This window comes from Elephantulus edwardii, unplaced genomic scaffold, assembly GCF_000299155.1.
Source record: "Elephantulus edwardii isolate Elephantulus edwardi_28Jun2011 unplaced genomic scaffold, EleEdw1.0 scaffold00077, whole genome shotgun sequence".
Classification (NCBI taxonomy): domain Eukaryota; kingdom Metazoa; phylum Chordata; class Mammalia; order Macroscelidea; family Macroscelididae; genus Elephantulus; species Elephantulus edwardii.
Window position 1 is genome coordinate 13,289,857 of NW_006399827.1, and position 26,438 is coordinate 13,316,294.

Sequence of the window (26,438 nt, forward strand, 5' to 3'; positions counted from 1 at the left end):
GTAGCTGGTGGATTCAAATTGCAAACCTTTCCATTTGCAAACCCATAGCCGCTTGATATAGTGCCTGGTTATAAGCCTGCCAGGCACATTGGAAGCACTTTACAAAAATGCTAGTGCCACTGTTTCCGTGGTCCCTATTGGGTTCCTCTTGCAATTAACATAGGCTTTGCTCTTCACCGAGGCGAGGCATGCCAGTTCTTTGCCAGATTTAGCAAACAAAAATGAGAATGCCCAGTTAAATTTGAATTCAGGTAAACAGCGAATAATTTGTTAGTATAAGTATGTCCTATGCATTCTTTTGTTGGAATTTCCAGCAAAAGCATGCCTTCCTTCTAACCCCATTCCTACATCACATCCACAACTGGACAAGGGACAGAGAAGAACTGAAGAATTAATTAGGTATTGGCTGTTCCCACCAAGTAACAAAAAATAATTTCTCCCAAGGATGGAGAGGCGGTCCCAGAACTTGAATGTCTCTCCATACCCTTCATTTTTAGACTCTTTAAGGACCAGTGCTTTTCCAATTGGAGAAAATACGTAAATTGGGGGGGGGGGATATTCCCCAGAGTTCCAAAAGCCACACAGTAACTACAACTACCATCCCACCCCGACTGTCACGTTTACTATTATTTGCTATTAGAACAAATACTCATATGATGGTGTAGGACGCAAACTCGCCGGGAATGTTTTAAGAGAAACTGAGAGACTTGGAGGAGCCTTAAGGATGGCATACGGTCCCTCAAAAGTTCGGCTCGGACTCCTCAAGGGGCAAGTCACTGTTTGGAGCAGCTCCGTGGGGAACAGTCAGAGGAGCGCTGCAGGGAACCCAGGCGTCGGGGCTCCGGGAGGGCGCTCGCAGGCCTGCGCCGCGAGAGGGAGAAAGTGAAGCCGGGATTGCCACTCCCCGAGACTCGCTGGAATGCAGTTGGAGGGGGTGGGGGGTGAGCGGCGAGCGCGCTTGCTCCCAATCACAGGAGCTGGAGCCGCAGCAGCAGGAGGAGGAGGAGGAGGAGGGCTGCCTTAAGGAAGTACAGCATGAAGTTGCGGAGCTGAAACTCTCGTCTAGCTGGGCCGGAGCGAGCGCTGAGGAGCACCCCGAGGCCGCCGCGCGCCCCTCCCAGGGTGCCGGCCCGGCGCCCAGCGCCCGCCCTCCGCCTCGCCGCGCCCGGCGCCCGCGCAGCCTGGTCCAGTCCGAGCCATGGGGCCAGAACCGCAGTGAGCACCATGGAGCTGGCGGCCTGGTGCCGTTGGGGGCTCCTCTTCGCCCTCCTGCCCCCTGGAACAGCCGGCACCCGAGGTGGGTCTGCAGTGGGGCGGTAGAGGGCGGCGACGGGACTCCCGGCAGCCTGGGTCCCCGCAGAAAGCCCGGGCGGACTCTCCGGACCCGAACTTGGGGACAGCAGGGGCGCTCTGGGCAGCCAGACCTTGGGCCGGAGCGAGTGAAGGAAGGTGGGCTAGGAGGCAGTTACAAAGGAGCGCCTGTAGGAGTTCCTTCCATTCAAGGTTCAGGCTCCGGGAACTTGTCAGAAAACTTGGGGAAAACTGTTAAGTTATCCTCCAAAGGGTGGATTGTGCCGTGTAGTGTTTGTGTCTCCCTCTCTGGAGCCATCTCAAGCTTTTTCAGAGCTTTTCCAGTTGGCAGCCTCCGCCCCCAGACTGGACTAGGCTGGATTCCTTTGGGGGGTCCCCTCCGCCCTGTCCCTCCTCGCCGCTCCCCGCCCCCTACAGTCACTGGGCTTTGGTTACTTCTGCTCGGTGCAGGGTCGGGGTGTAGAGGGGGAGGTGAGGAGAGCAACCTGTTCAGCTAAAGCTGGGGCGGCGGAGTTGCCTCATCCCGGGGTACGGGCGTGGGGGGGAGGGCCAGAGGGTTGTTTTGAACGAGTTTGTTTAGGTCCGGGTATGTGTATGTGCGTGTGTGTGTGTGTCCGTGTGCGCGCGCGCTTGCTTTATGACTTTTGGAGAGCTTAGGGGGTGGCGAAGTGGTGTTGGGGATTTCGGGTTCTGTGCTTGCGGGGGGAGTTCCTGGGAGGAATTCCCGGGCAGTTTGGAGGAGGCGGGGAGAAATGGGAACACAGGGGTAAACTGAAGGCTGGCCTTTTCACGCCCGCTGTGTGTGGGAACGGGGAGATGGGGCAGCATGGCCTGAGGGGGACAACCGTAGGCAGCAATGCTGAAAGCCAAGATGTGCCAAGGTGTGCTTGGTGCTACCCACGTCCGCTCACCCATTGCCGCCTAGTTCAACTCACAGCGACCCTATAGGACAGAGTAGACCAGGGGTCAAGGCTGTAATAGCTGAAACCCACTGCCACCCCACATCCGAGGAGTTTTAACTTCTGCCCTCTCAGGTACAGACCAGAGCTTTAATCACTGCATCATCCGGACCCCCTCATACTGAGAGGCTTTTGCAGGCATTCCTTTCTTCTAATCCTCTGAACATTCCTAGGAGGAAAGTCCCACTCATTTGCCAGGTGAAGACCTGTCATTTAATGAGGTTAAGTGACAGCCAGTGGTGGTGGGTTCAGATTCGACCCCAGGCTGTTCAACACATCGGAAAACATCGTGCTAATTCGCGTTGAACAAAGACAACACTGCGCCCACCTGCCCTGGGCTGAGGGGAAGACAGAGTGCTCTGAGTGAAGTGTGTGGTCCCCGTGGTGCTAGGGGGACCCCCATCCCTCGTGGTGTTGGCGACGGGGGTCAGTGCATCGGGCTGAGTGAGGATCTCGGCTGTGTGCCTGCTCTGGGGTGTCTGAGGTGTCGTGAGTCTTGCGGTCTAGGTGTTTGTGTGTCTGAGCTTTGTGTTGCCAAACAGCAATTTCCCTGCCGACTTAGGCACTTGGCTGAACTCTGCCCTCTCAAGGAACTCCCTCAAGGTGCAGGGCCAGATCGGAGTAAACAGGCCAGGTGGCCTCACACCTTTCTGAGGAAAGAGGCTCCTCTTTCAGGGAAGCTCAGCCTCCTCCTCCCTGTTTCCCAGGTGGGCGTCGTCGCTGCTGCAGAGCAGAATGGTCCTCAGATGGCTATTGACTGAGTCTTCACATCTCACGTCTGTCCCAGCCCTCAGCATGTGCTGCTGGCAGAGATAGGCAATGATGAAATTATAGCATCCCTTCAGCTGCCTCCAGCCTCCCTATATCCGGGGGCTGGGGGCAGGGGCAAGGGTGTGTGTGGACAGGGGGCGGGAGGGAAGACCCAAAATCTCAGTCAAGATTTAGCTGAGACCCTTTGAGTTCCGGTTTGTTAAGCGGCAGCAAACACATTCTTTTTATCATGCAGAGTTCACATTTTAAATCCAGCATCATTGACCCAACAACCTCTTTACTCTGCTTAGGGAAAGTGATCTTATTTTAATATCCAAAGCAAAGAACAAAGGAAACAATAGACTTAAGTGTAAAAAGGGAACAAATATTGCATTCCAAAGTAAAATACAGAGCATTTTTTTAATGTTCTCTTGGTTTGAGATTTCTCATATTTCTACTGTATTAATCTCTCATCTTAAAAACTAACCAAAAAAATCTGTACAGAGTGCTTCTGCTTCCTATAGTTCAGGCTCTTAGACTTTCATTTAATCTCTGCAGCAGTCTTGCGGAGTAGCGGTGCAGAGAACACTAAAGTTTAGAGAAATGAAGTGACTTGTCCCAAACTCCCCAGCTTCTTAGAGCAGGCTGTAATAGTTTTGAAGGCATCCAGAGAAAGTCAGAGTCTTAATTTCATTCCATAGGTACCAGCAAAACCCAAATCTATGGAGAACCAGAGGGTGTAGAGATGCTACTCAGATTGGATTCTCAGCTGGTTGAATTTCCCTCCCTTTAAGCCAGGCTGGACACAGTGGGACCGCCTTCTTTCACTGTGAGGACACTCTCGGTCCCAGAGTCTGAGCTCTTCGCTGGGAGTCCACAGGTCTTCCCTGTCCAGCCCATGTCTGCCTTCCTTTTGTGCCCTTCCAGATGGTGGGGGACTGAGAGCTGGATGGAGGCAGAGGGACCACAGGGGCACACAAGGGCTGTGGGCCGGAACAGGTGGAATGAGTATCTGACCTGCTGCAGGAGCTGAAGGGTGGTGTGGAGCTCAGGATAGTTGTTCCTGCCCCTGGGGCGGGTTGGAATGATCTGGAAAGAGCTCCCTTTGCCCCTCCTCAGTCTGGGAGAGAAGCCCCTTTGGGATGACACCTCCATCTCAGACCAGGCCACCTGTCCTTCCTACCTCTGGGAAGAGAATGAGGGAGGTGTGTCATCTCAGGGGGGTAGGAGAATTATTCTAGCTGGAGTTGCCTAAGTTCTGTTTACAAAGCCTTGTCATGTTTACAGACTGGATTTCGGTTCATCATCTCAATTAACTCTCATTTAGCTTCTCTGAGAAGAGTAAGAGTTGTTATTTTATGATCCTTTTCTGAAGCCAAGTTCAGGTCAGTACATATTCACAGAACACCTGCTATGTGACAGGCATCTGAAACATAGAGATAGAGCCGAGTTAGCTCCTGCCTGGAGGGCCTGGGATATGGGACCCAGGAGGTTAGGAATGAGAAGCAGAGCTATAGTTTTCTGGCAAAGTTCTTGAGCCCAGGTCTGCTGCATTCCGAGTATAGCAGGTCAGCTCTGGTAGATGAGAGTGGGCTTTGGTGGCCCAGGGTTCAGGATATTGAGCTTTGGTGGGTTTAGGCAGATGGAGAAGTCGTCCTCATGGAAGCAAGGAAAACTGCTCGTTGGCTTTCATGCGTGTGAGGAAGAGCAGCTATTGGGGCTGGAGGCAGCTGGTGAGGAGAGAACCCATTCAGGACTGGAACCAACTGCAGACCATCAAAGTCCAGCAGAAGGGACAGGAAAGACCCTGGCCAGACTCACAGAAGGAGACACAATGACCTCAGTCTGTCCCTTTTGACTTAGAGACTCTTGACTAGAAGTCATTCACCTAATGTCCACTTATCCTGACTTAACTATCTTTATCTTGGGGAGCTGGAGAGTGGGGTTCCTTAGGGGCTAGTATTCTAGAGATGAATGCTTCCCTGTGTGGAATTAGGACTTTTTACTGTCAAAGAAAATGATGGGTTCTGGAATAGGAGTCCGGCTGCAGTGAAGATGGTGAGGGGGAAATTGGTGTGGAAATAGGGAGTGGGCAGAAGATGGGAGAGCCAGGATGAGAGGTGGCTTCAGGTTGCTAGAGTATCAGCCAGGTGACCTCCAGCTCCCCGGGAACAGCACTGAGGGGACCAATTTTGCCACCTGTCTGCAAACACTTTAAGAGTCTTTATCGGGCTCAAATCGGCCTCAAATCAGGCCACAAAACAAACTCACTAGTTGGGTGCGGCTACTGCCAGGCTCCAGCCCAGCTGCCCTGCCAGAGTCTTGTAATGTTTGTCAGTGGCACCCAGAGTATTGGGATGTATTGTGTGTATCTCTGTGTGATTTACAGTCAGGCAGACCTGAGTTCAAATCCAGCCTCTGTGATACACAGGTTTTGCCCTTCCGGGCCTCAGTTTCTTTCATTGCTGTCCCAGTCTCTGAGGATGGGCTGAAGCTCCGCCCAGAGTGCCTGCTGGGTACGCTCCTTGATCCCTGTTCCCACTGCTGTTTTCCTGTCTCCTGGTTGCCACAGCTGATGTTCTGGTGGAGAGGGCTGCAGGGTGTGGAGACTCCCCTGCCCCAGACTTTAGGGTCCCTGTCCCTGGGGCTTGGGCCTGGGGTCCCGGGCTGGAGACAGCTGTGCTTGTGAAGCAGCTGAAGCTGCCGAAGCTGGGGAAGGGCCTGGCAGCAGGGCGTTATTTTGGGCCTGGCCTGCCACCCTGGGCTCCTGTTTCTCTTGGGAGTTTGGGGGGAGGGGCTGAGGAAGAAGGGGGCGTTGGTGGGTGAGGCATAGAGACGGAGGCCTGGCGGTCTCTCTTTTCTCAGTCTGGGAGATGGATAGACCCTTGAGTTCTATTTCTGGTTCTCTGCTTCCCCTCCTCTTTGCTTCCTTCCCTTTCTTCCTAGTCGTCTGAGAATAGAGACCACTTCGGGTGTTACAAGGAGGCTCCCAGTTCTTGGTCACCAGCCCAAATGAGAACCTGGGGACCTTCCCTACCAGCTCTCAGAGACATGAGGGGGTCTCTTCTTACTCTCACAAGTTTTGACTTTAGGTTTCACATTGCTGGGACAACAGGGGCCCTGTGTCAGACTTCAAAGCTAACAACTATGCCCTCCCATTGTGTCCATGTGGTCAGTCAGAGGCGACTGTAGGAATTCCGGGCAGCTCAGACACCTGTGGGCCTGTGGAACTGAAGTTGCCCTCCACCTACCTTCTGCCTCCCCCCTCCACACCTTCCTGGGCAAGACGCACCAGTGATTCATCCACTTGCCAGAGCAGAAAAACGAGTTCAACTGGGCACTTTAATCTCCCCCCTGCTGGCAGGCATGGTGCCAGCTGCTGCCCAGAACGCCCACCTTACCAGGAGCTTGTTTTACCCCCTCTGGTATCTCTGATCTCAGTGGGTACTTCTGGTCCCAGAGATACCAGGCTGGGGCTGGGTGGACCAGGCATGACAGCTTTGTCTTTGGCTGGTGGTTGGCACTAGAACAGGTACACAGGGCTGACGTAGTGTCCTTGTGGCAGGAGTTTCGTGGCATCAATTCTGCCAGCTGGTTCTGGAGTCTTGCCCTGAGGTGCTGGCAGGGTGAGGGTGCCAGTGTAGGCACCTTCATAGTAGGCATAGTAGGCATCACCCAGGGCCTGGATACGAGTCGGCGTTTGGATGACCAAGGCTGGGGGCTGATGCCTGGGGGAATTCCAGAGTCCCTGCAGTGACCAGGCCCTTGTTTGCTACCACACTTCCATCTCTGGCTCCAGATGACCCTCCATACCCAATTTCTGGGTGGCATTGGGGAGCAGGGCATTTTTTCCCCCATGAGGTTGGCATGTGGGTGGTATTGGAATGAGCTGGGGAGAATGCCCTAAGTTTGCCTGGGAGCAGTACAGAGGGTATCCAGAGGACTCATGATTCATCTCCTGTCTTGAGGGATTTTTTACCCCTTGCTCTGAGTTGTGTCCTTTGGGACAAAGGGAGGCTTTCTTTGCCAGTCAGTACCCTGAACTGGGCAGGCAAATGCCATATGGCTGGCAAAGCTGGGCCCCTGGGATGGCTCAGGATGGAGCTTACTCTCCTAACTTCTTTTCCCAAACACCAAAGCTTTCTTCTACTGGGAACCTTTCAAGTGCAAGGGCCATGGGAAGAGGGGTCCTTCAACCTTGCTTTCTCCCTGAGATGGCATGGCTTGGAGTTGGGGGTAAGAGCAGGTGTGGTGGTCCTCTGACCCATCTCCTCCTTCCTGCCAGTGTGCACCGGGACAGACATGAAGCTGCAGTTCCCTGCCAGCCCCGAGACCCACTTGGACATGCTTCGCTACCTCTACCAGGGTTGCCAGGTGGTGCAGGGTAACCTGGAGCTTACCTACCTGCCTGCCAATGCCAGCCTCTCCTTCTTGCAGGTGAGACCCACAGATAATCCAGCCAGTCCCTTGTCTCCAGCTGGGTCAAGTTCTCTGCTTGTAGTTGGCTGGAAGAAGAGGTGCTTTCCCCCTGCATTTTGTGGTTCCTCAGCTGATGTCTAACTCCTATCGAACCTGCTGCAAGATTGTTGTTGTGTGTCCTCGAGTTGGCACCGACCCATAGCTGACACTCCAGTGGGTTTTGATTGCATAGCAAGAGACTGATTGTCCATCCTTTTCCTGCGGAGCAGCTGGTTGATTTGAACCGCATACCTTAGAGATCGCAGCGCCACTTCTTACCACTAGGCCACCAAGAGCTAGCAAAAATGTACTGCAGAATTGTTTGCTGTCAAGTTGGAACCCACCTACAGCTGACCCTGCAGTGGGTGTTCAGAGGCAGTAAATGCAGGGGAGGAAATTGCTCATATAATATGAGGTCCTCTGGATCTCTTTGAGTAGAATGCATTTGTTGTTCTGCTAGCTTTTTGCTCTTGCCAACACAATTACTCTTACTGCCCAACTCCTTCAGCCACCATCCTTCTCCTATTCGGAGTAGTGGAAAAAGATGGGAGATGTACGTGTTCCAGTTTTGTAGTTGATACACTATGTGGATGTGGTCTAGGCCTTGAGCTTCACTGGACTTGACTTTCCACATTGCTATCACCATAGTGACAGATAGACTGTAACCGATCATCATACTTTGCCTTTCCCTGTGAAGATCAAATGGGAAAATATGTGGACAATTATGAGCAAGACCGAGGGGATACCAACCTGCTGGGTTATGTTTATTATGCCAGAGAGAGCGCCCCCATGTGTACTGCCTGAACTGGTAAACCCTCAACAGCAGCTTGTCTTGGCCTTTCCTTTTACTGATGGAGAAACTATCATGCAAAGAGGACAGGGCACTGGCCAACACTTTACAAAGTGCTTTCCCAATCATGCAAGAATCTAGTGAGGCAGCGTGGCGGCACGTGATCTGTTTTAAGCATGAGCAACAGGATGGCTCAGGCTTTCTGGGGGCTTTGCCTAAGTCCCCGGGAGGTGAGAGGGTCTTGTGTGCTGGGCAGTGTTCCGAGGTGCAGACCCCTCACCCCCTGCCTTGCCCTGTTCCCTCCCAGGATATCCAAGAGGTGCAGGGCTATGTGCTCATTGCCAACAACCACGTGAGGCAGATCCCGCTGCACAGGCTGCGAATCGTAAGAGGCACCCAGATCTTCCAGGACAAGTTTGCCCTGGCCGTACTGAACAATGGAGACACCCCAGACCAGACCACTCGGGGGGTTGCTGCAGGAGGGTTGCAGGAGCTGCAGCTTCAAAGCCTCACAGGTGGACATGACTCATCATCTTTGTCCTCACTGGAATCCCTCTCTTGAGTAGGAGTTGATCATTGCGAACCATAGACCTCTAAGTGGCACCCCCTCTGAGTGGAGGCAGGCAGAGCAGGGGAAAGTACCCTTGTGCAAGTTAGCAAAAGGCTCGCCTTCTTCCCAAAGTGCTGCCTCTGCCGCTGCTTGACAGAATGTCAGCTGGGCTTTTGTCCCCACATGTGTGCAGTGAGCGACCTGTGTAACTCTGTGTGGCAGCCCTGGAGCTGAGTGTTTGTTCCCAGGCACTTGGTGGACACGATCTCTTTTTAGTCTTGCTTTACTCCTGCAAGGGAAGCACCGGTGTTATTCACATTTTCCTGAGGTGAGAACAGACCTGACAAGATAAGTGACTTGCTCAAAGTCATGGAGCTAGCTAGCACGAGGCTGGGTTTCACACCCCAGAGTCTCTCTTTAATGACTACACTGTGTGCACAGGGTAGAGGTGAGAGGAGTAAAGGAAGTGACGTGGGTCCCTGGACTTCAGTTTATTCATTTGTAAAATGGTAAACGTGGTGGGATGTGGTATCGGTAGGGCTTGGAGATGCTGAAGGTAACTTAATGGAAAACCTCCAGATGTGCTTTCTGAAGCCCTTTGATCCCTTAGGAGCCTGGTGTTATACAGAGGTTTGCTTCTCTCTTGAGAGGTGGGAGGGCGTCAGGGGAAGGCAGAGAGGATAAAGATGCTAAGAGAGTCCCCTGATTGCTGCCCACCTCACAGAGATCCTGAAGGGAGGCGTCATGATCCAGCAGAACCCACAGCTTTGCTATCCAGAGAAGATTTTGTGGACAGACATCTTCCATAAGAATAACCAATTGTCTCTGGAGCGGGTAGATACCAACCGCTCACAGGCCTGTAAGTGCCACCCTCTGCCTGCAGCCTCCTCTCCGACAGCCTGTATGACCCCCAAAGCCTGGCTTACTAACCCCGTTACTGATACCCCCCATTGCCACATTCTCCATTCCTCTTTTCCCCTTATCCTTCCTCTCCCCCTTCCCTTTTCTTTCTCTCTGTTTGTCCCTTAAACTCCACAGTCCTCCATCCTGTATCACTCTGCTTCTAGGTTGTCTATTTTTGGAGTCCCTCTTTTTCTGTCTGGCTATTCCTTCCCTGTGCATTCTCCCTCTTGTCTTCAGTCTCTGTTGTTGTGTCTCTCGCCGTGGTAACCCTTCCCTCCCTCTCTCACTGTCTCTGTTTCTCTCCCCAGGCAAGCCCTGTTCTCAAGCCTGTGGTAATTCTGGCTGCTGGGGAGAAAGTTCCAAGGACTGCCAGATCTGTGAGTCTTAATGGGGCCCAGAATCGGGGGTGGGGGGCTGCTGGGTAAGGTACCAGACCTGGGGTGTTATTCTGGGAGTGGGGGATCTTTATAGAAGATGCTGCCGAAGGTCTGGTGCCTCATCTTGCCCTTTGCCTGACAGTGACCCGGACCATTTGCGCTGGTGGCTGTGCCCGCTGCAAGGGCACACATTCCACTGACTGCTGCCATGAGCAGTGTGCTGCTGGCTGCACAGGCCCCAAGCACTCTGACTGCCTGGTACGTGCCCCCAGGAGGCATAAGGGGAGGGACACCTGCCTGGAGCTGTCCCCTGATCCCTGGGACACCAGGGAGCAGCAGCTCAGTGACCACCAGCTGCCTGCCCTCCCAGGCCTGCCTCCACTTCAACCACAGTGGCATCTGCGAGCTGCACTGCCCCACCCTGGTCAGCTACAATACAGACACCTTTGAGTCCATGCTCAACCCCGAGGGCCGCTACACCTTTGGTGCCAGCTGTGTAGTCACCTGTCCCTGTGAGTGCCACAGTCCCCTTGGTCTGGGCTACCTGCTTCTTCCTTTTATGGGAGATGGAAGGTGGTCACTCAGTTCTGGCTGTAATCTCCCAGGGCAGTCAAGAGAACCAGATTGTCTGAGTTCTTCCACTTACTGCCTCGATGATCTTGAATCACAGACCTAACCCTGTGCCTTCTTTTACCTTTCTGCAAAATGGGATTCTCGTAATGCTTATCACAGAGGGCTGTTGTGGGGAGTGAAGGGATGCCAAGTGCTTAGACTTGAACCTGGCATGCAGTTAGAATCTCTGAGTAGTCTGATCTTACTCTTATTGTTCCTGGGCCTGGAGGGCCAAGGCATGAACCTTTCCTCATCTCCTCAGACAACTACCTGTCCACGGATGTGGGCTCCTGCACCCTGGTCTGTCCCCTCAACAATCAAGAGGTGACAGCCGAAGACGGAACTCAGAAGTGTGAGAAATGCAGCAAACCTTGTGCAAAAGGTACTGACCAGCTGCCCCCTGGGTCTGGCCATAGTCTTTTTGCATACCTAGCCCAACTGGCACCCTCCTGGGACACAAACCTTTTCTCCCAATGTCTCTGGTCCTGGTCTGTCTCTGGTCATCCATACAAGTTCTCATATCACCTTCCAGTGTAGGGAGGGAGCCTGGGGCCTGAGGAAACGATGAGGAGAGGACCCAGGAGTTGGCATTCCTGACGGAGACCCCACGTGGTCCTTCTGAGCCCATGGCCTGAAGTGGACCCCTCACCATTCCCCCTCCTTCCCCACAGTGTGCTATGGCCTGGGTAGGGAACACTTGCGGGACACAAGGGCGGTCACCAGTGCCAATATCCACGAGTTTGCCGGCTGCAAGAAGATCTTTGGGAGCCTAGCATTTCTGCCTGAGAGCTTTGAGGGGTAAGGACCAGAATTGGGGAATGATGGGAATTAGCAATGCAGAGGAGCCAGGTGAGGACCAGACAGAGGGACGGCGGGGGAGCTTATTTTTTATAAATTCCACATCATCCGTGAACTTGTAAAGAGGTTAAACCACCCCGTAAAATTCCAGCTTATTCATAATAGTAGCTCAAAACTGGAAACACCCCAGATGTCCAGCAGGAGGTGAATAAACAAATACACGGTGCTACCATTAAACAATAAAATTCACCTCAATACTGAAAAGAAAGAATCTGAAGCACACAGCAAGCTGGATGGACCCCAGACACATTAAGATGCTCACAGCACATTCACTAAAATTAGAAATGTACAAAGATGAGCAAAGCTCCTATGCACGGGTGACATGCAAATTTATGAAGAGTTCCATGTTAAGAAACCCCAAATAAACACGGTGAACGAAGGTAGCCAGCGGCGAGACAGGACATATTGTATCATCCCATTTATGTGAGGCACTGGAACAGGCAAGCCACTCAGGGGTGATAGGCATCAGAACAGCGGTTGCCTGAGGGTTGGAGGACTGGAAAGGGACAAGGGAAGTTTCTAGGGTGGGCACAAAGGTGAGCGCATTTCTCAAAACTCATCAAAATTATAAACAAAACGTTTATTTTGTTATAAATTATACTTCAGTTAAAAAGTGGATTAATAAGGAAAGGGCCTGTTCAACACTTCTTTACCTCTCTTCCCTGTTAACGGTTGTTAGTAATCTGTGTGTTCTTCTGGAGCATTATACACATTGAGGCAGACAGGCAGGTCCTTGTAAACGTTTGGTTGGGGAGATGGTTTCTATGAGTTGGACCCTGTTGTGGGTATTGCTGGCACCTTGCTTGGATGAGCTAGCTGGTTCCAATAGCTATGGAGCTGGTGACAGCAACTAAGAACCCAGGCTTGGGAGCCAGACTGTCTGGTTTTGAAACCTGGCTTGCTCTCTCTCTTCATTGTGCCTCAGTTTCCTCATCTGTAAGACAGACATGATAATAGTCCCAGTTTCATAAAAGGTTATGAAGTTTGAGTTAATATTTGTAAAGCTTGGAGAACTTTGCGTCACACATAGCAGGTCCTCTTCTAAAAGGCTTGTTTTAATTCCATGGATAGATCTGAATTTTATTTAATAATTACCTTGTTTACTGGGAGGTTTTTCAGTCAGTTTGGGTTTTTGCTGTAAGAGCAAACAGTTCTGCCTTGGCTGTGCTTCTGGAAACTGGGGCCAGCATCTCTCTAGGCCATGTTCCTGGAAGAAAGATTCTGGATCAAATGATATAAGTATTGTTTTGATAGATCCTGCCAAACAAGAGCCTAGCCTTTAAAGCTTAGGATGGGAGCAGGCGGGTTTGATGAGCAAAGGGTTTAAGGAAAGGCATTAATGGGGAGGGAGGTGGCAGGCCAGCTCTGGGGGTCATGCCCCCTCTTTTTCCTTCCTGGGTGAATCTTACTCCTCATTCTAGGGACCCAGCCTCCAACATCACTCCCCTACAGCCTGAGCAGCTCAAAGTGTTTGAGACCCTGGAGGAGATCACAGGTGGGGTCCGCTTCTGTGTCCTGCCTTGCAGCAGGCTGGCTGTCCCTGGGGTGGGCCTGGATAGGCCTCATCCTGTCTCCATATACCCAGACTCATGCCTGCCTGCAGGTTACCTGTATATCTCAGCATGGCCGGAAAACCTGCCTGACCTCAGTGTCTTCCAGAACCTGCAAGTCATCCGGGGACGAGTTCTGCATGAGTGAGAGCCAGGGGAGAGAGGGTCTATCGGGAAAGGGCTTCCCTAGGAAGCTGTGGGCAAGGTGGCAACACCTTCCCCCCAGGGCACCTCTCCAGAGGGTGCTGGGGGCAGGGGCGGAGCTGAGTGGGGAGGTAGCCACCCTGCAGCTGGGCATCCCTCCTCTTATAGTGGTGCCTACTCCCTGACGCTGCAAGGGCTGGCCATCAGCTGGCTGGGGCTGCGCTCACTGCGGGAGCTGAGCAGCGGGCTGGCCCTTGTCCACCGCAACCCCCATCTCTGCTTCATACACACGGTGCCCTGGGACCAGCTCTTCCGGAACCCTCACCAGGCCCTGCTGCACCATGCCAATCGGCCAGAGGATGAGTGTGGTAAGACAGGGAGCCCAGTACAACACAATCCCTGTCTGCTTCATTCGAGCATGCTTACGGGCCCCTGGCAACAGCTTTCAGTGACTCGTGCAGACTGCCCACCCCAATGCACCGTTCCTGATTCAACTCTGGCTGGTGTGGACCCTTGGCATGGCTTCTAGCTGCATCCTGCCACATTGCCTTGGCACTTCTCCCTTCCTTTCCCTCTGTTTCTGCAACTTCAGAACTCTTATTATTCCTGCATTGCCCAGTGCCTGTGTTCACCCTTCCTGCCCAAAGCAAAACCCACAGCCCCCTCCCTGGTTAATTGGGCCATGGGGCCTCCCTTAAGCACCCCCTTCTGGCCCCTCCCTCCTCACTGTAGTGAGCAAGGGCCTGGCCTGCTACCCGCTGTGCGCCCACGGGCACTGCTGGGGTCCCGGGCCCACCCAGTGCGTCAACTGCAGCCAGTACCTGCGGGGCCAGGAGTGCGTGGAAGAATGCCGAGTACTGCAGGGGTATGCGGGGCGGAGGCAGGGTGGTGGAGGGGTGTGCGGGAGCTCCTCCCAGCCCCCTCACACCCATCTCCTCTCCCAGGCTCCCCCGGGAGTATGTGAAAGACAGACACTGCCTGCCGTGCCATCCCGAATGCCAGCCCCAGAATGGCTCGGAAACCTGCTCTGGATTGGTGAGGCGCTGGTGGACCCAGGGCTGGGTGGAGGGAAGTACGTTGGGTGGGCATGAGGGTGATGGGCTTGCCAGACACATGGGAGGTTGGTAACAAGCCACAGAGTATGCTGAGAGTGGTTAACATCCTAGAGCTGGCACCCGGCTCAGCCTGGGAAGTGGAGGAGAGGGAGGCTGGCATGCTGGTGGGCCCTGGAGCCCTTTAGACAGTGAGTGGGTCCCAAGGAGGCCAACCTATTGGCTCTGGCTGTACTAAGGTGGTGGGTGGCTAGGCCTGTGGGCCTAGGCAGCAGGCCATCTGGATTCAAGTCTAGACCTTGCTTCCAACTTCTTGTTTCCACATCTGTAAATTAAGTATTAGAATTCGTATTATAATTCGGGTGTAGCAAGAATTGAATAACATAGGAGTTGGCCCAGTGCCTGTGCACTGGAAGACTCTGAAGATTAGTTACTGCTATTCCTCATGAGATGAGTTGACACAGTGACTCCAGAAATGGGCTCAATTGTGTCAGAGATGATACGTATGACACAGGATGGGACAGGGTTCAGAGCTATTTACAGGGTTGCTATGAGTCATACTCAACTCAGTGGCACCTAACAACAATGTTCTTCAGGCTCATGTCATAGGTACTGCAGCCTCCTCTCTGCGCCTCCAGGTTTTCCTCTGAACCCCTACTGCCTGTGACACAAGGGGCTTTGCGGGTGGGCAGCTGAGGAGGGGCTGTGGAGACTGGGTGGTTAACAGGAGTGCTAGGGACACACTGGATCTGGGCCTGTCCCAGGCACAGGGTGATCCATGCTGCTGAGTGGCCATGAGAAGCACCAAGAGGATCTTGATGTCCTTCCTCCCCATCCAGGAGGCTGACCAGTGTGTGGCCTGTGCCCACTACAAAGACGGGCCCTTCTGTGTGGCTCGTTGCCCCAGCGGTGTGAAACCTGACCTCTCCTTCATGCCCATCTGGAAGTTCCCAGATGAGGAGGGCACGTGCCAGCCATGCCCCATCAACTGCACCCACTCGTGAGTCTCCGGGTTTTTATACAGAAGGGGGGATTTTTGTGGCAGGCACCTCTCCAATGCTCTTATTCTGAAAGAGGAGCAGCTCAACTTTTGCTTATCTGTAACTCTTTACTTTTTCATGTTTTAATTTTTTTTTGCAAAAGTAACACATACTGTTAAAAAACTTAAATGATTGTGCAACAATGAATGGGTTTCATTTTGGTTTTTTTTTTTAAGAGAAAAGCCAACTGGGGGGGTCCATAGGGAGGAAAATATGCAACAATGAGTGAATGGAAATCCAAGTTTTCTGTAAACTTTTATTAAAAACACAATAAATATGATTTTTTAAAAAACACACAAAAAATTTAAAAAAACCCTTAAATGACCTATTACAAAACCAAGTAAAAAGAGTAAATGTAAATGAATGTTGCAAGCATTTATATTTCCACTATTAATATTCTAAAATTTTTTCTTTCTGTTCTTATCTGTGTACGTACTAAATACATAGTTATAAATATTACTTTTTTAAAAAACTGGGATCACAGATCATATATATTATTTGCAAATTCCGGGAATTCCCTCCACTTAACAGAATAGTGCAATGTTTTTTTCATATTTCTTTTTCTTTCTCATTCATATTTAATTATACATGAAATGTCCAATTACATCCTTGTTATAAACATTTCCAGGACTCTAGAGATTGGGATGTTACAAAAGGACTCTGCTCTTTTGCTCCAACTTCCTCTCTTAAGGGAACAGATTCACCTTTTTCTGTGCACTTATATATTATTATACAGATAATTAAGTTGAGTTACATAAAATTACTATCAGAAAAACAGAAATTTCCTATACTTCACCCCAATAGGTAATCAAATCATCACTTGTATTGAGAGAGAGAGAGAGAGAGACAAAGAGGGAGAAAGAGAGCGAGGGATTAATATAAATGGGATCAGGGATCACAATTTACATGTGTTTCTCCACTTTGCTTTTTAATCACTTAATAATTCTTGGAGGTCCTTTCTTGTGAGCTCATAGATCTATTTTTGTTTTATTTTTTTATTAACTATTTAATCTCAAGCACAGGAATAAAATTTCTTCGTCCTCATTTCTATTTGAGGAGCTTTGGTGCTTAATAGGTAAGGAGCTGCAGAGGCAAGCAATTTCAATCTACCAGGTGCTCTGCAGAAGACGGGCGATCTCTCAAGTGATTCATAGACCCTGAAAACCCCTTTGAGGGTCAGCTAAGAGTCGATTACATCCCAATGGCATATAGCAACAGTATTTCTGTTTAAGTGATCTTATTCCCTTTTTATTGTTATTTTTCTTTTATTTTTTATACATTTTTTTGAGTGAAAGTTTACACATCATACTGGATTTCATTCATTCACGCTTCCTCTCCTGCTTTGTTTTCATATAGTCTACTGCAGTAGCATTCCATGTTCAAATGGGCATTTTTGTACCTGCCCCCTAGTGTGCAAGTTTTTTAGGATATATCTTGAGAGATCGAACTGCTGGGTTATAGGTCTTATTTAATTCGATGGACACTGCCAAACTGTCCTGGAGAAGCTGTCCGTTTATGCTGGACTCTTAGGAGGGGATAACTGAGCTTTCTAATCCTCTCTCTCTCTCCCCACCTTGGGGGGTGTGGTGGTGTCAGGGAACAGGAGGTGTAAGTTCCTAGCTAGGAGAAGGCATTCCCTGTGGGATTGTAGAATGAGCACTGGTAAACCTGGGCCCAGTTTCTGCCTTTGTCAGATGGCTGTAACCCAGCCCCACCTACCTCTGAGGTTGTTGTGAGCCTGGAATGAGTCCAGGAGGGTGGGCCCAGAGTTACTGAGAAAGTTCATTCTCTCCTGCAGCTGTTCAGACCTGGATGAGAAGGGCTGCCCCGCCGAGCAGAGAGCCAGGTGAGCTCCTCGTTCCCCAGAACACATCCTGTGTTGCCCCTCACTCCACTCCCCCACTACCCTGCTGTTGGGGTGAGAGTCTCCTGATTTTGACACCCATCCTCCCTAGCCCTCTCTTCCACTGTTGATTCCTCTTTGAATCTGTTCACCATGTGGCCCAAAGACCTGCTTAGGGGACGGAGGAATTGGGAACGGGAAGAGATGGCTACACTAAGATGCCCAACATTTCCCTCCCATCCAGTAAACTGTGGTGTCTCTTGAAGGGCACAGGGAAAGTCCAACTCCTAAGAAGTCAAGGTGGATTGAGAGAACTGAACAGGGAATAGTGGATTGTGAATGGGATGGCATGAGTTCCAGGGAGGAGGTGCCATTTGAGCTAGGCCTTGAAAGAGGAGCAGAATGTTTAATTGATATTCCAGGTAGAGAGGTGTTAAGGAGGGATCCTGAAAACGTAGTGTGCTTGTGTACTAGTCTGATGTATAATAATAGAGAAGGGAGTGACAGCTGAGTCAGGTTAGGGCCAGCGCTGGAAAGAATGGGCCCTGCCAGCCAGGCCACAGAACTGGATTTGACTGATGAGTGGGAAGCCTAGAGAAGGGTTTGGGGAGAGAAAAGCCGACTGGAGTATTTCCTAGGGAATTGTTTGTTCCTGAAACAAGCATTTATCAAAGGTGTGCCAGGCCCTGTGCTAAGCAGAGGGAAGAGGAGGATGCTGGGAGCTTCACATATCCTAGGATGAGCAGAAGTCTTGAACGATGACATTCCAGGCAGAAGGAATAGCATCTGCAAAGGCTGGGCGATGTGGGAAATCATGGCCTAAGGCTGAAAAAATTGGCTAGGACGTTAGAATCACTGGGTGCACAGCACATTCCTGGGCCCAACCCATTACCGCAATCAGAATCTCTGGGGGTGGGGCTCCAAATAATTAATAAGATCCCTGGTGATTTTCATAATGAAGTTTGAGAACCCTAGGCTAGAGTCATGGCCAAGGAGATAGAGATTTAGGAGATGTAAATGCAAAGCACTCTGGTTGCTAGACCAGGAGTTCAGACTTTAGTCTGGCAGCACTAGGATGCCAAGATGGGCTTTAAAGTAGGGAGAGAGGGTCAGAGCTGTAGGTCACCCTACATACTCCCCTTTTTGAATGCTAGTGACCTTTTAGTCTTCCCAGGGGTCCTTTTACTGATCCTGCCCCAGGCTAGCCCCCCAATCCTCAGCTTTGCCTCCCACCCCCAGCCATGTGACGTCCATCATCACCACTGTGGTGGGCTTGCTGCTCCTTGCGGTCCTGGTGCTGTTCATGGTCATCATGGTCAAGCGGCGCAGGCAGAAGATCCGGAAGTACACGATGCGGAGGCTGCTGCAGGAAACGGAGGTGAGCTGACCCGTGGGCCTCCCAGCCGGCCTCTGGGATGGCAGCCCAGCTTGGCACTGACCACCACCCCCTCACCCCAGCTGGTGGAGCCGCTGACACCCAGTGGAGCGGTGCCCAACCAGGCTCAGATGCGGATCCTGAAAGAGACAGAGCTGAGGAAGGTCAAAGTGCTTGGATCTGGAGCCTTCGGCACTGTCTACAAGGTCAGGGTCAGGGGCCAGGACCCAGTAGAGGGTGCCCCAGGGCATGGGGCAAGTGGAGGGAGGGGGCCATAGTAATTAGCTGGGCACAGGGAGTTTCTGTCCAATTTTGGGAGATGAACTGTTTGGCAGAGGGCAGAAACAGAGCGGGAATAGGAGGAAAAGGAGTGCTGTTGTTAGGTGCTATTGAGTTGATTACGACGATGAACAACTGATCTGACCCCTGTCCTCTCCTGTGCCATGCTCACAATCTGACATACTCAAGTCCACTGCTCTAGTCACTGTGTCAATCCATCTCATTGAGGGTCTTCCTCTCTTTTGCTTCCTCTACACCTTTCCAAGCACAATGTCCCTTTCCAAGGCACAGCCCCCTCCTAACAATATGCCCAACATATGTGAGATGAAGCTTCACGGTGCTTCACCTGAAGGAGCACCCTGACTGCACTTTGTCCAAGATGTACCTGGTTGTTCCTTTGCCTGTAGAGAAGCAAATTTGAGGTTCCCTGCAGGAGGGAGGGGTGTTGGGCAGTATCTCCAGAACTGCTATTTTGGCTGGGCCTTGTCCCTCACATCCTCTTTTTTCTTCCCAGGGTATCTGGATACCTGATGGAGAGAATGTGAAAATCCCAGTGGCCATCAAAGTATTGAGGGAAAACACATCCCCTAAAGCCAACAAAGAAATCTTGGACGTAAGTCCTGCAACCCTCTCCAACCAGGAGTATGGGGAGACACTCTGTGATCACCCTAAACCTTGAACCTGAACCTCCTCACCCAGTGAGCCTCGGCTGGGGTGTGTAATGACTGCAGTTGCCCCTGAGGGGGGTGTGGTGGTTGGGCTGTGTAACCGTCCAGACCATCTCAGCATGCGCCCCATCTCCAGGAAGCATACGTGATGGCTGGTGTGGGCTCCCCATATGTGTCTCGCCTCCTGGGCATCTGCTTGACATCCACGGTGCAGCTGGTGACACAGCTTATGCCATACGGCTGCCTTCTAGACCACGTCCGTGAACATCGTGGACGCCTAGGCTCCCAGGACCTGCTGAACTGGTGTGTGCAGATTGCCAAGGTATGGATGTTTGGAGCCTAGGCTCTGCAGGTGCCCATGGAAGCAAGCCCCTGTCTCCACACAGGGAGGGCCGGGCCTGGGACTTCTGCGGGGAGAGTATGGCGGGGCAGCATGGGAGTGGGAGGTACCAGCAGGTGACGCCTGTGATCCTAGGGCATGAGCTACCTGGAGGACGTGCGGCTTGTGCACAGGGACCTGGCTGCCCGGAACGTGCTGGTTAAGAGCCCCAACCATGTCAAGATTACAGACTTTGGGTTGGCAAGACTGCTGGACATCGATGAGACTGAGTACCATGCAGATGGGGGCAAGGTTAGAGGTGGAAATGGAAAGAGGCAGGGTGGACCAGAGTCTGGGCCCTGCAAGGAGCCTGAGAATGGACACTTCGCTCCTCTCTCCCTTTAGGTGCCCATCAAGTGGATGGCTTTAGAGTCCATTCTGCGCAGACGGTTCACCCACCAGAGTGACGTGTGGAGCTATGGTATGTGGCGAGGGAGGAGGAATGGATAGGAGCCATGGCCCTGGGGAAATGTTAGTGGAAGGATGAGAGCTGGACTTAGAAGAAAGGGACTGCCCTGCTTGAGGCCAAATATGATTCTTTGCCTGTGCCCTACCCTCCCGGTTCTCAGGAGCTGGGGGGAGCCTGAGTAGATCCTGGCCCTTGGCCTTGTGCCTTCCCTCTCTGTGGGGCCAGGCTTCTGTTTAGAGCCTCAGATTCAGTCCACTAATGCTCTCCCTGTCCACCCCCACCTCCTTCCTGTCTCTGCACCAGGTGTCACTGTGTGGGAACTGATGACTTTCGGGGCCAAACCTTATGATGGGATCCCAGCGCGGGAAATCCCTGACCTGTTGGAGAAGGGGGAGCGTCTTCCCCAGCCCCCCATCTGCACCATTGATGTCTACATGATCATGGTCAAATGTGTGTGTCTGGGAGGGCTAGCGGCATGGAGTGGGAGGAGGTCCCAGATGGAGGGGCCACAAGGACTGTGGTGGGAGGAGGTCGGGCCGGATGTGTGTGGACCTAGGTGAGAGTGTATTTAAAGGAACTTCAAAAAAGCTTGGGGCCTGTGGGTGATAATAGGTGCTTAAAACTACTAACCAAAAGGTTGGAGGTCGGAAACCACCTCAAGGCACCTTGGAAGACAATCTTGGTGATCTGAAAAAGCAACCGTTAAAATCTTATAGAGGACAGTTCTACTCTGATACACTTGAGTTTTCATCAGTGGGAATCACCCTTCTTACAGGCTCTAGTCTCCCTTTCACAAGAAAAGTCCCAACGAGTCCTAGTGTATCAGCTAGAGAGAAGCTTAAATGCACAATAAGACACTGGCCTGGGACCCCAGACACTGGTGCCTTTCCTGGTAGCTGAGCTGTCCAGACTTAAGGGGAAGTCAGAAGGGGCTCAGCACACAGCCTGGAGCAGGAACTAAGGTGCTACACTGCCACCTCCCCCAGGTTGGATGATTGACTCTGAGTGTCGTCCGAGATTCCGCGAGTTGGTGGCTGAATTCTCCCGCATGGCCAGGGACCCTCAGCGCTTTGTGGTTATCCAGGTACTGGGGGCCTTTCCACCCTGTCTTTGCCTATGATGAAGAGGATGCCCGCTTCACAGAGTGGGAAAGGGATGTGACTCCTGGGTCCCAGGATGCCAAACCCTGTCCTCGCCAGACCCGTCACCTCTCCCCAGCCCTCCTCGGGAGGCTACCCCCAGGGCTGGAGAGAGCCACCATCCTCTGTCTCCTTTCACTCCAGAATGAGGACTTGGGCCCGGCCAGCCCCTTGGACAGCACCTTCTACCGCTCACTCCTGGAGGATGATGACATGGGGGACCTGGTAGATGCTGAAGAATACCTAGTACCCCAGCAGGGCTTCTTTTGCCTGGATCCTGCTCCAGGTGCTGGGGGCACAGCCCACCGCAGGCACCGCAGCTCATCCACTCGGGTCAGTGGTCCTGACCACACAGTGGTGTGTGGTCTCCCCCTTTCTCCAATGTTACCCCATCCATCATCTCTCACAGAGCCCATTTCCTCTGAGGATTTCTACTACATTCCTACCTGTAACTCTGTAGTGATCTCATTCTTGATTCTCTTTGTCATGATCTTATTAGACCACAAAGGCTCCTGGGAACTTGACGCCCTCCATGGTGCCCCCTCTCCGGATCCATGAATGAGCCCCATCTTTACTCTCTTGTCCTTAGAGTGGCGGCGGCGAGCTGACTCTAGGGCTGGAGCCCTCCGAGGACAATCCCCCCAGGTCACCACTGGCACCCTCCGAAGGGGCTGGTTCTGATGTGTTTGATGGCGACCTGGTAATGGGAACGGCCAAGGGGCTGCAGAGCCTCCCCCTACATGACCCCAGCCCTCTACAGCGGTACAGCGAGGACCCCACAGTTACGCTGTCATCTGAGACTGATGGCTACGTTCCCCCACTGACCTGCAGCCCCCAGCCTGGTATGGAGCCCAAGCCCAGCTCAGAGTTGGGAAGCAGAGGGGGTTTGTCCTTTCACACTTCAGCCAAATGTTAAGTGGAGGTGGTGGGAACAGCAGGGACACCTGGGTTCCTTTTCCTAACGACACCCCTTCTTTACAGAATACGTGAACCAGCCGGAGGTCCGACCACAGCCCCCTTCACCTCTAGAGGTCTCTCTGCCACCTTCCCGGCCTGCTGGTGCCACTCTGGAAAGGCCCAAGACTCTCTCCCCCAAGGCTCTCTCTCCTGGGAAGAATGGGGTTGTCAAAGACATTTTTGCTTTTGGAGGTGCTGTGGAGAACCCTGAGTACCTGGCACCCCGAGGCGGGGCTGCTGCTCCATCCCATCCTCCCCCTACCTTCAGCCCTGCCTTTGACAACCTCTATTACTGGGACCAGGACCCATCTGAGCGGAGCTCTCCACCTAGCACCTTTGAAGGGACCCCGACGGCAGAGAACCCCGAGTACCTGGGCCTGGATGTGCCAGTGTGAGCCAAAGGCCATGTGTGGCTAAGGCTCTGCTGTACCCTCAGGGAGTGGAGAAGGCCCGTGCCAGGATGAGGCTGAAGAGGGCCCTCTCACCATGTCCAGAGGAGCCTGTCATGCTGAGAACCTGTCCTAAGGAAACTTCCTACCACATTCCCAGGCGGCTGAGAGGAGCCTAACCTGGCTGGAAGAGTGAGGAGCATTGAGGAGTCTCAATTATTCTTTTTTTAAAAATCCTGCCCCATAGACCTTAGGGGCCAAGAGATCACAAAGCCAGTCTCCTCATCAGAGGCAGCAGGCCACACTGATCCTCTTCCAGATTTCTGGTCAAGGATATCTTTGGGAGCTAGGCCTGTGAGGGGAAACAGTCCCAAGTGGATGAGGAAAGCGAGTTTCTAAGAACAAGAGTGACTCTTTCAGAGACAAGTGTCCCTGAGATATCTCTGCTTCCCTAGATGAAGGGGGAGTAACTGTGCTCAGAACCCACTTCTTGTATGGAGTGCTTGTTTTGTTTTTACTTTTGTTTTTTTATTTTTGAAGATGACATAATGACCCAGGGGAGAGTGTTGTGTGGAAGGGTGTCATGGGGTTGAAGAAAGGGATGTCACCTTCCTCCATGCCTGCCCACTCCATTTGCAAATACATTTTGGAAAACAGTCGAGTCCCAGCCTGTGTCAGGGAGTGTGTTATTTCTTACTGCTAGTCTAACTTGCATGCAGCTCATTTCCTGGGGAAGGAGCCAACACACTGTCAATCTTGAGGACTGTCAATTATTGAGGAGCCTAAATATTAGTGTGGATGACTTGGGGAGTTGGGAGATTCTGAAAGCATTCTAACCACTAGGTAATTCTTTAGCAAATTAATTCCTAAAGTCTCTCACCAGAATGGGGTCCTTCCTCCCTGAGTTGAAGAGCTAAGGGTGAGAGGGGGACAGAAGGGATAGGGGCTACTGGTGACTCATTTCCCTTACCTTGGCTATAAGAGAGGAGCTCCTTAAATCAAGAAGCAACTACCCAGAAAAAGCTTTTCCATCTAGAAAAGTCAGGTGGCACAAAGGCTGCCTTGCCCTTCACACTCCTGGGCTTGATGTAAACACATACCAATAGTCTAATAGTACCACTTTATTGCCGATAGCAGGCACTACCTGGGCTAAAGGAGAATAATATAGAACTACAGTGGCATCTGAGAAGAACTGCCAAGCTAAGGCAGGGACTGGGCTTGTGTCGGCACTGATCCTGGGAAGGGGGCATAAGGTGTCTGTGGAAATGTCCATGGGAGGGTTTCTCTTCCATCCCTAAGACCACAGAAGCTTCTCTTCCACCCTCTCCCCCACAGCTTCTGTTTTCTCCAAGGTGCGGAGTGGAGGCCAGGGTCTTTCAGCTACCAGGAACTTGGTGAGGAAAAAGAGACAGGAGGGAGCCCTGATCAGGACCAAAGGGAAGACCAAGACTTGGACCCCACGACAGCCAGAACTCAGGATGACAAGTGGTCACAGGATGACACAGGGAGGGCGGCTGTTGGTGATCTTTTCCAGAGGTTCTCCGTTACTGGCTCTGCGAATGGCCTCGATGAGCTAGAAACCAGAAGAGTAGAAAGGGCTCGTAGAGTTGTAGGGGAAGGGTGACCCAAGAGACCTCCCAACACTATAAATACTCACATCTTTTTCATAAGGAAAGCCCCCATTCTCTAGCTTGGAAAACACCAACTGTCCATTGATCTCTATCTCAAAGGCCCCTGGTATTAAAGAAATGGAAGAGTGAATGGTATGTAGGAGGCAGAAATCAGAGGAAGCCCTCCAATCCTTAAGACTTCACACTTGCTCCTTGTTCTCCCAAAAGAGACTAATTTTTGCTCCTTAAGCTATTTCCTAGGGGAGCTCTGGTGGCCTAGCTGGCAGAGTTGTGCTAATGCAAAAGCTGCACCTCTGATGATCTGATTCCACTACTCAAAGGAGAAAGGCAGTCTCTTCCCTTCCAAGGTTTCTATCCTCGGAAACCCAATGGAGGTTCAGCTCTGAGTTGGACTGAAGGGGAATATGCAAATGAAGTCATTCCCCAATCCAAAGGGGCGTAGTTTAGGGAGACTTAACCGGACTCCTTCAAGACCCTGTGGGCTCCCTCCTGTCCAAATTTAACACTTTTTTTTACCTATGGAAAGGTGCTCAACGTTGGTTAGACATTTCACTACGTTCCAGACGTCCTGCTAGACAGTGAATATAAAACAGCCAAAGTCTGGGCTAAAAGTGGTAAAGCTGGGATTTGGAACACAACACTGACTCAGCAGGTGTTCTGCAGGCCTCACCTGTACCCCCCAGGCGCGACTCGATCTCGATGCCAGGATACTGCTCCTTCACCGCACTCGCCAGCTCCAGGTAGGTCGCCTCAAAGCCACAGGGTTCACTGGGGAAAGGGAGTCCGCAGTCGGCTGGGCTGGGGTTTAGGGGAAAGGGCCTCCCGTGGGTCCACCCCTCCAAGACCCGGAATGCTCACCAGTACTCCACCACGATGCGGACCCCACTGCCCGGTTCCACCTCCCCGGGAGGGGGCGCTAAGGATATGGGTCCGGGTTCCCCACTCATCGCGGCCCGCTCCTCTCGGGCCACCGCTTCCGGGTGTGACGCGACGGCGGGAGCACGTGACGGGGCTGCGCCTGCGCCTACGCGCCCCCTGCAGCCCACCTGGTGGGCTTGCGTCCTCGGTTTAGAGTGAATCCGGCTTCGGTTCGGATTCTTCTGTTCCGGATCTAAAGCATCGTATTTCCTCCGCACCTAGTGTCCCCTGGTCCTCACGGCCTCATTTATTGTAATGAACTATCTTAGACCACAAAGCGCTTTCTAGCTTACAAAAAGAAGGGAAAGTGGTGGGACAAGTGGCCCCAGGGTTTGGAGATGGAGACTGGTATATATTAGTTGTAATTTCTGAGTTACGTACTTGATGGCATTTTAAAACCAACCCAGGTACAATTCATCTTACCACGGAAACTAAAACTATGTCTTTCCAACCCTGGATTGCCTTTTCCCACATTCGGCCTGGGGGAGCCTATTGTCGTTTTATCGCATGCATCCAAGTCACCAACACATCGCTCTCATCCCCACCTCTTATTTTGGAGCTTGCATCATTATTCCCATTTCTGAAAAAGAAGGCTGCCTAAATCCATCCTGCCTTATCTTTCCCAGAGTTCCACTTCAGTACTACAGTCTTCTTTCTGCTCTAGTATGCCTCAAACTATTTATTATTTTTTAACAATTTGATGATACATGGAGTCAAGAAACCACTACTATTCTCCAGGTTGGGGTTTCCCAGCCCTTTTTCTCCCCTTAAAATTGCAATTTGAGTGAAAGTACACAAAATATACTGGTTCCCCCCCCCATGAAATCATTGATATACAATGTTTTATATCATTCATTAAAATATTCATAATGCAATGATAGTTTTCTTATTTCCTACCCATAATTCTCATTGCATTAATGCTTCTATCCTAACCGTTCCGATCTTCAGAGCTTTATCCTTAGGGACATGCTACTCTTTTTTACTTTATATGATTGGCTAAAGAGCTCAACGTCAAGAATACAAAGATTCTTAACATTGGGCCAGTTGGCAGCAACATGATAGATGGAGAAGAGATTGAGATTGTTAAGAGCTTCAGC

The 26,438-nt window shown here is 51.7% G+C and overlaps 2 protein-coding genes across 2 annotated transcripts; one reads left to right on the forward strand and one right to left on the reverse strand.

The window, feature by feature from the left end:
- Positions 1–1,224: 1,224 nt before the first annotated feature.
- ERBB2 (v-erb-b2 avian erythroblastic leukemia viral oncogene homolog 2) lies at positions 1,225–22,798 on the forward strand. The gene is made up of 27 exons (XM_006889392.1): positions 1,225–1,297; positions 7,306–7,457; positions 8,576–8,783; positions 9,543–9,677; positions 10,030–10,098; positions 10,241–10,356; positions 10,469–10,610; positions 10,973–11,092; positions 11,382–11,508; positions 12,990–13,063; positions 13,172–13,262; positions 13,431–13,630; positions 13,995–14,127; positions 14,207–14,297; positions 15,154–15,314; positions 17,153–17,200; positions 18,437–18,575; positions 18,656–18,778; positions 19,366–19,464; positions 19,656–19,841; positions 19,995–20,150; positions 20,244–20,319; positions 20,611–20,757; positions 21,294–21,391; positions 21,591–21,779; positions 22,036–22,288; positions 22,428–22,798. The coding sequence occupies exons 1-27, from the start codon at positions 1,225–1,227 to the stop codon at positions 22,796–22,798; spliced, it is 3,777 nt and encodes a 1,258-aa protein (XP_006889454.1).
- Positions 22,799–24,281: 1,483 nt separating this feature from the next.
- Positions 24,282–25,430, reverse strand: MIEN1 (migration and invasion enhancer 1). Its single transcript, XM_006889393.1, has 4 exons — positions 25,282–25,430; positions 25,094–25,191; positions 24,450–24,526; positions 24,282–24,365 (listed from the first exon to the last, which is right to left on the reverse strand). The coding sequence occupies exons 1-4, from the start codon at positions 25,368–25,370 to the stop codon at positions 24,282–24,284; spliced, it is 348 nt and encodes a 115-aa protein (XP_006889455.1). The 5' UTR covers positions 25,371–25,430.
- Positions 25,431–26,438: the final 1,008 nt, after the last annotated feature.

Bases quoted from the DNA above. Each gene is read 5' to 3' on its own strand.
- ERBB2 (XM_006889392.1), top strand. From the start codon at position 1,225: ATGGAGCTGGCGGCCTGGTGCCGTTGGGGGCTCCTCTTCGCCCTCCTG. The intron at 13,631-13,994 runs GTAAGACAGGGA...TCCTCACTGTAG, and splicing joins TCGGCCAGAGGATGAGTGTG to TGAGCAAGGGCCTGGCCTGC. The intron at 20,151-20,243 runs GTTAGAGGTGGA...CTCTCCCTTTAG, and splicing joins ACCATGCAGATGGGGGCAAG to GTGCCCATCAAGTGGATGGC.
- MIEN1 (XM_006889393.1), bottom strand. From the start codon at position 25,370: ATGAGTGGGGAACCCGGACCCATATCCTTAGCGCCCCCTCCCGGGGAG. The intron at 25,192-25,281 runs GTGAGCATTCCG...CCCTTTCCCCAG, and splicing joins CGCATCGTGGTGGAGTACTG to TGAACCCTGTGGCTTTGAGG. The intron at 24,366-24,449 runs GTGAGTATTTAT...TCTGGTTTCTAG, and splicing joins GCTTTCCTTATGAAAAAGAT to CTCATCGAGGCCATTCGCAG.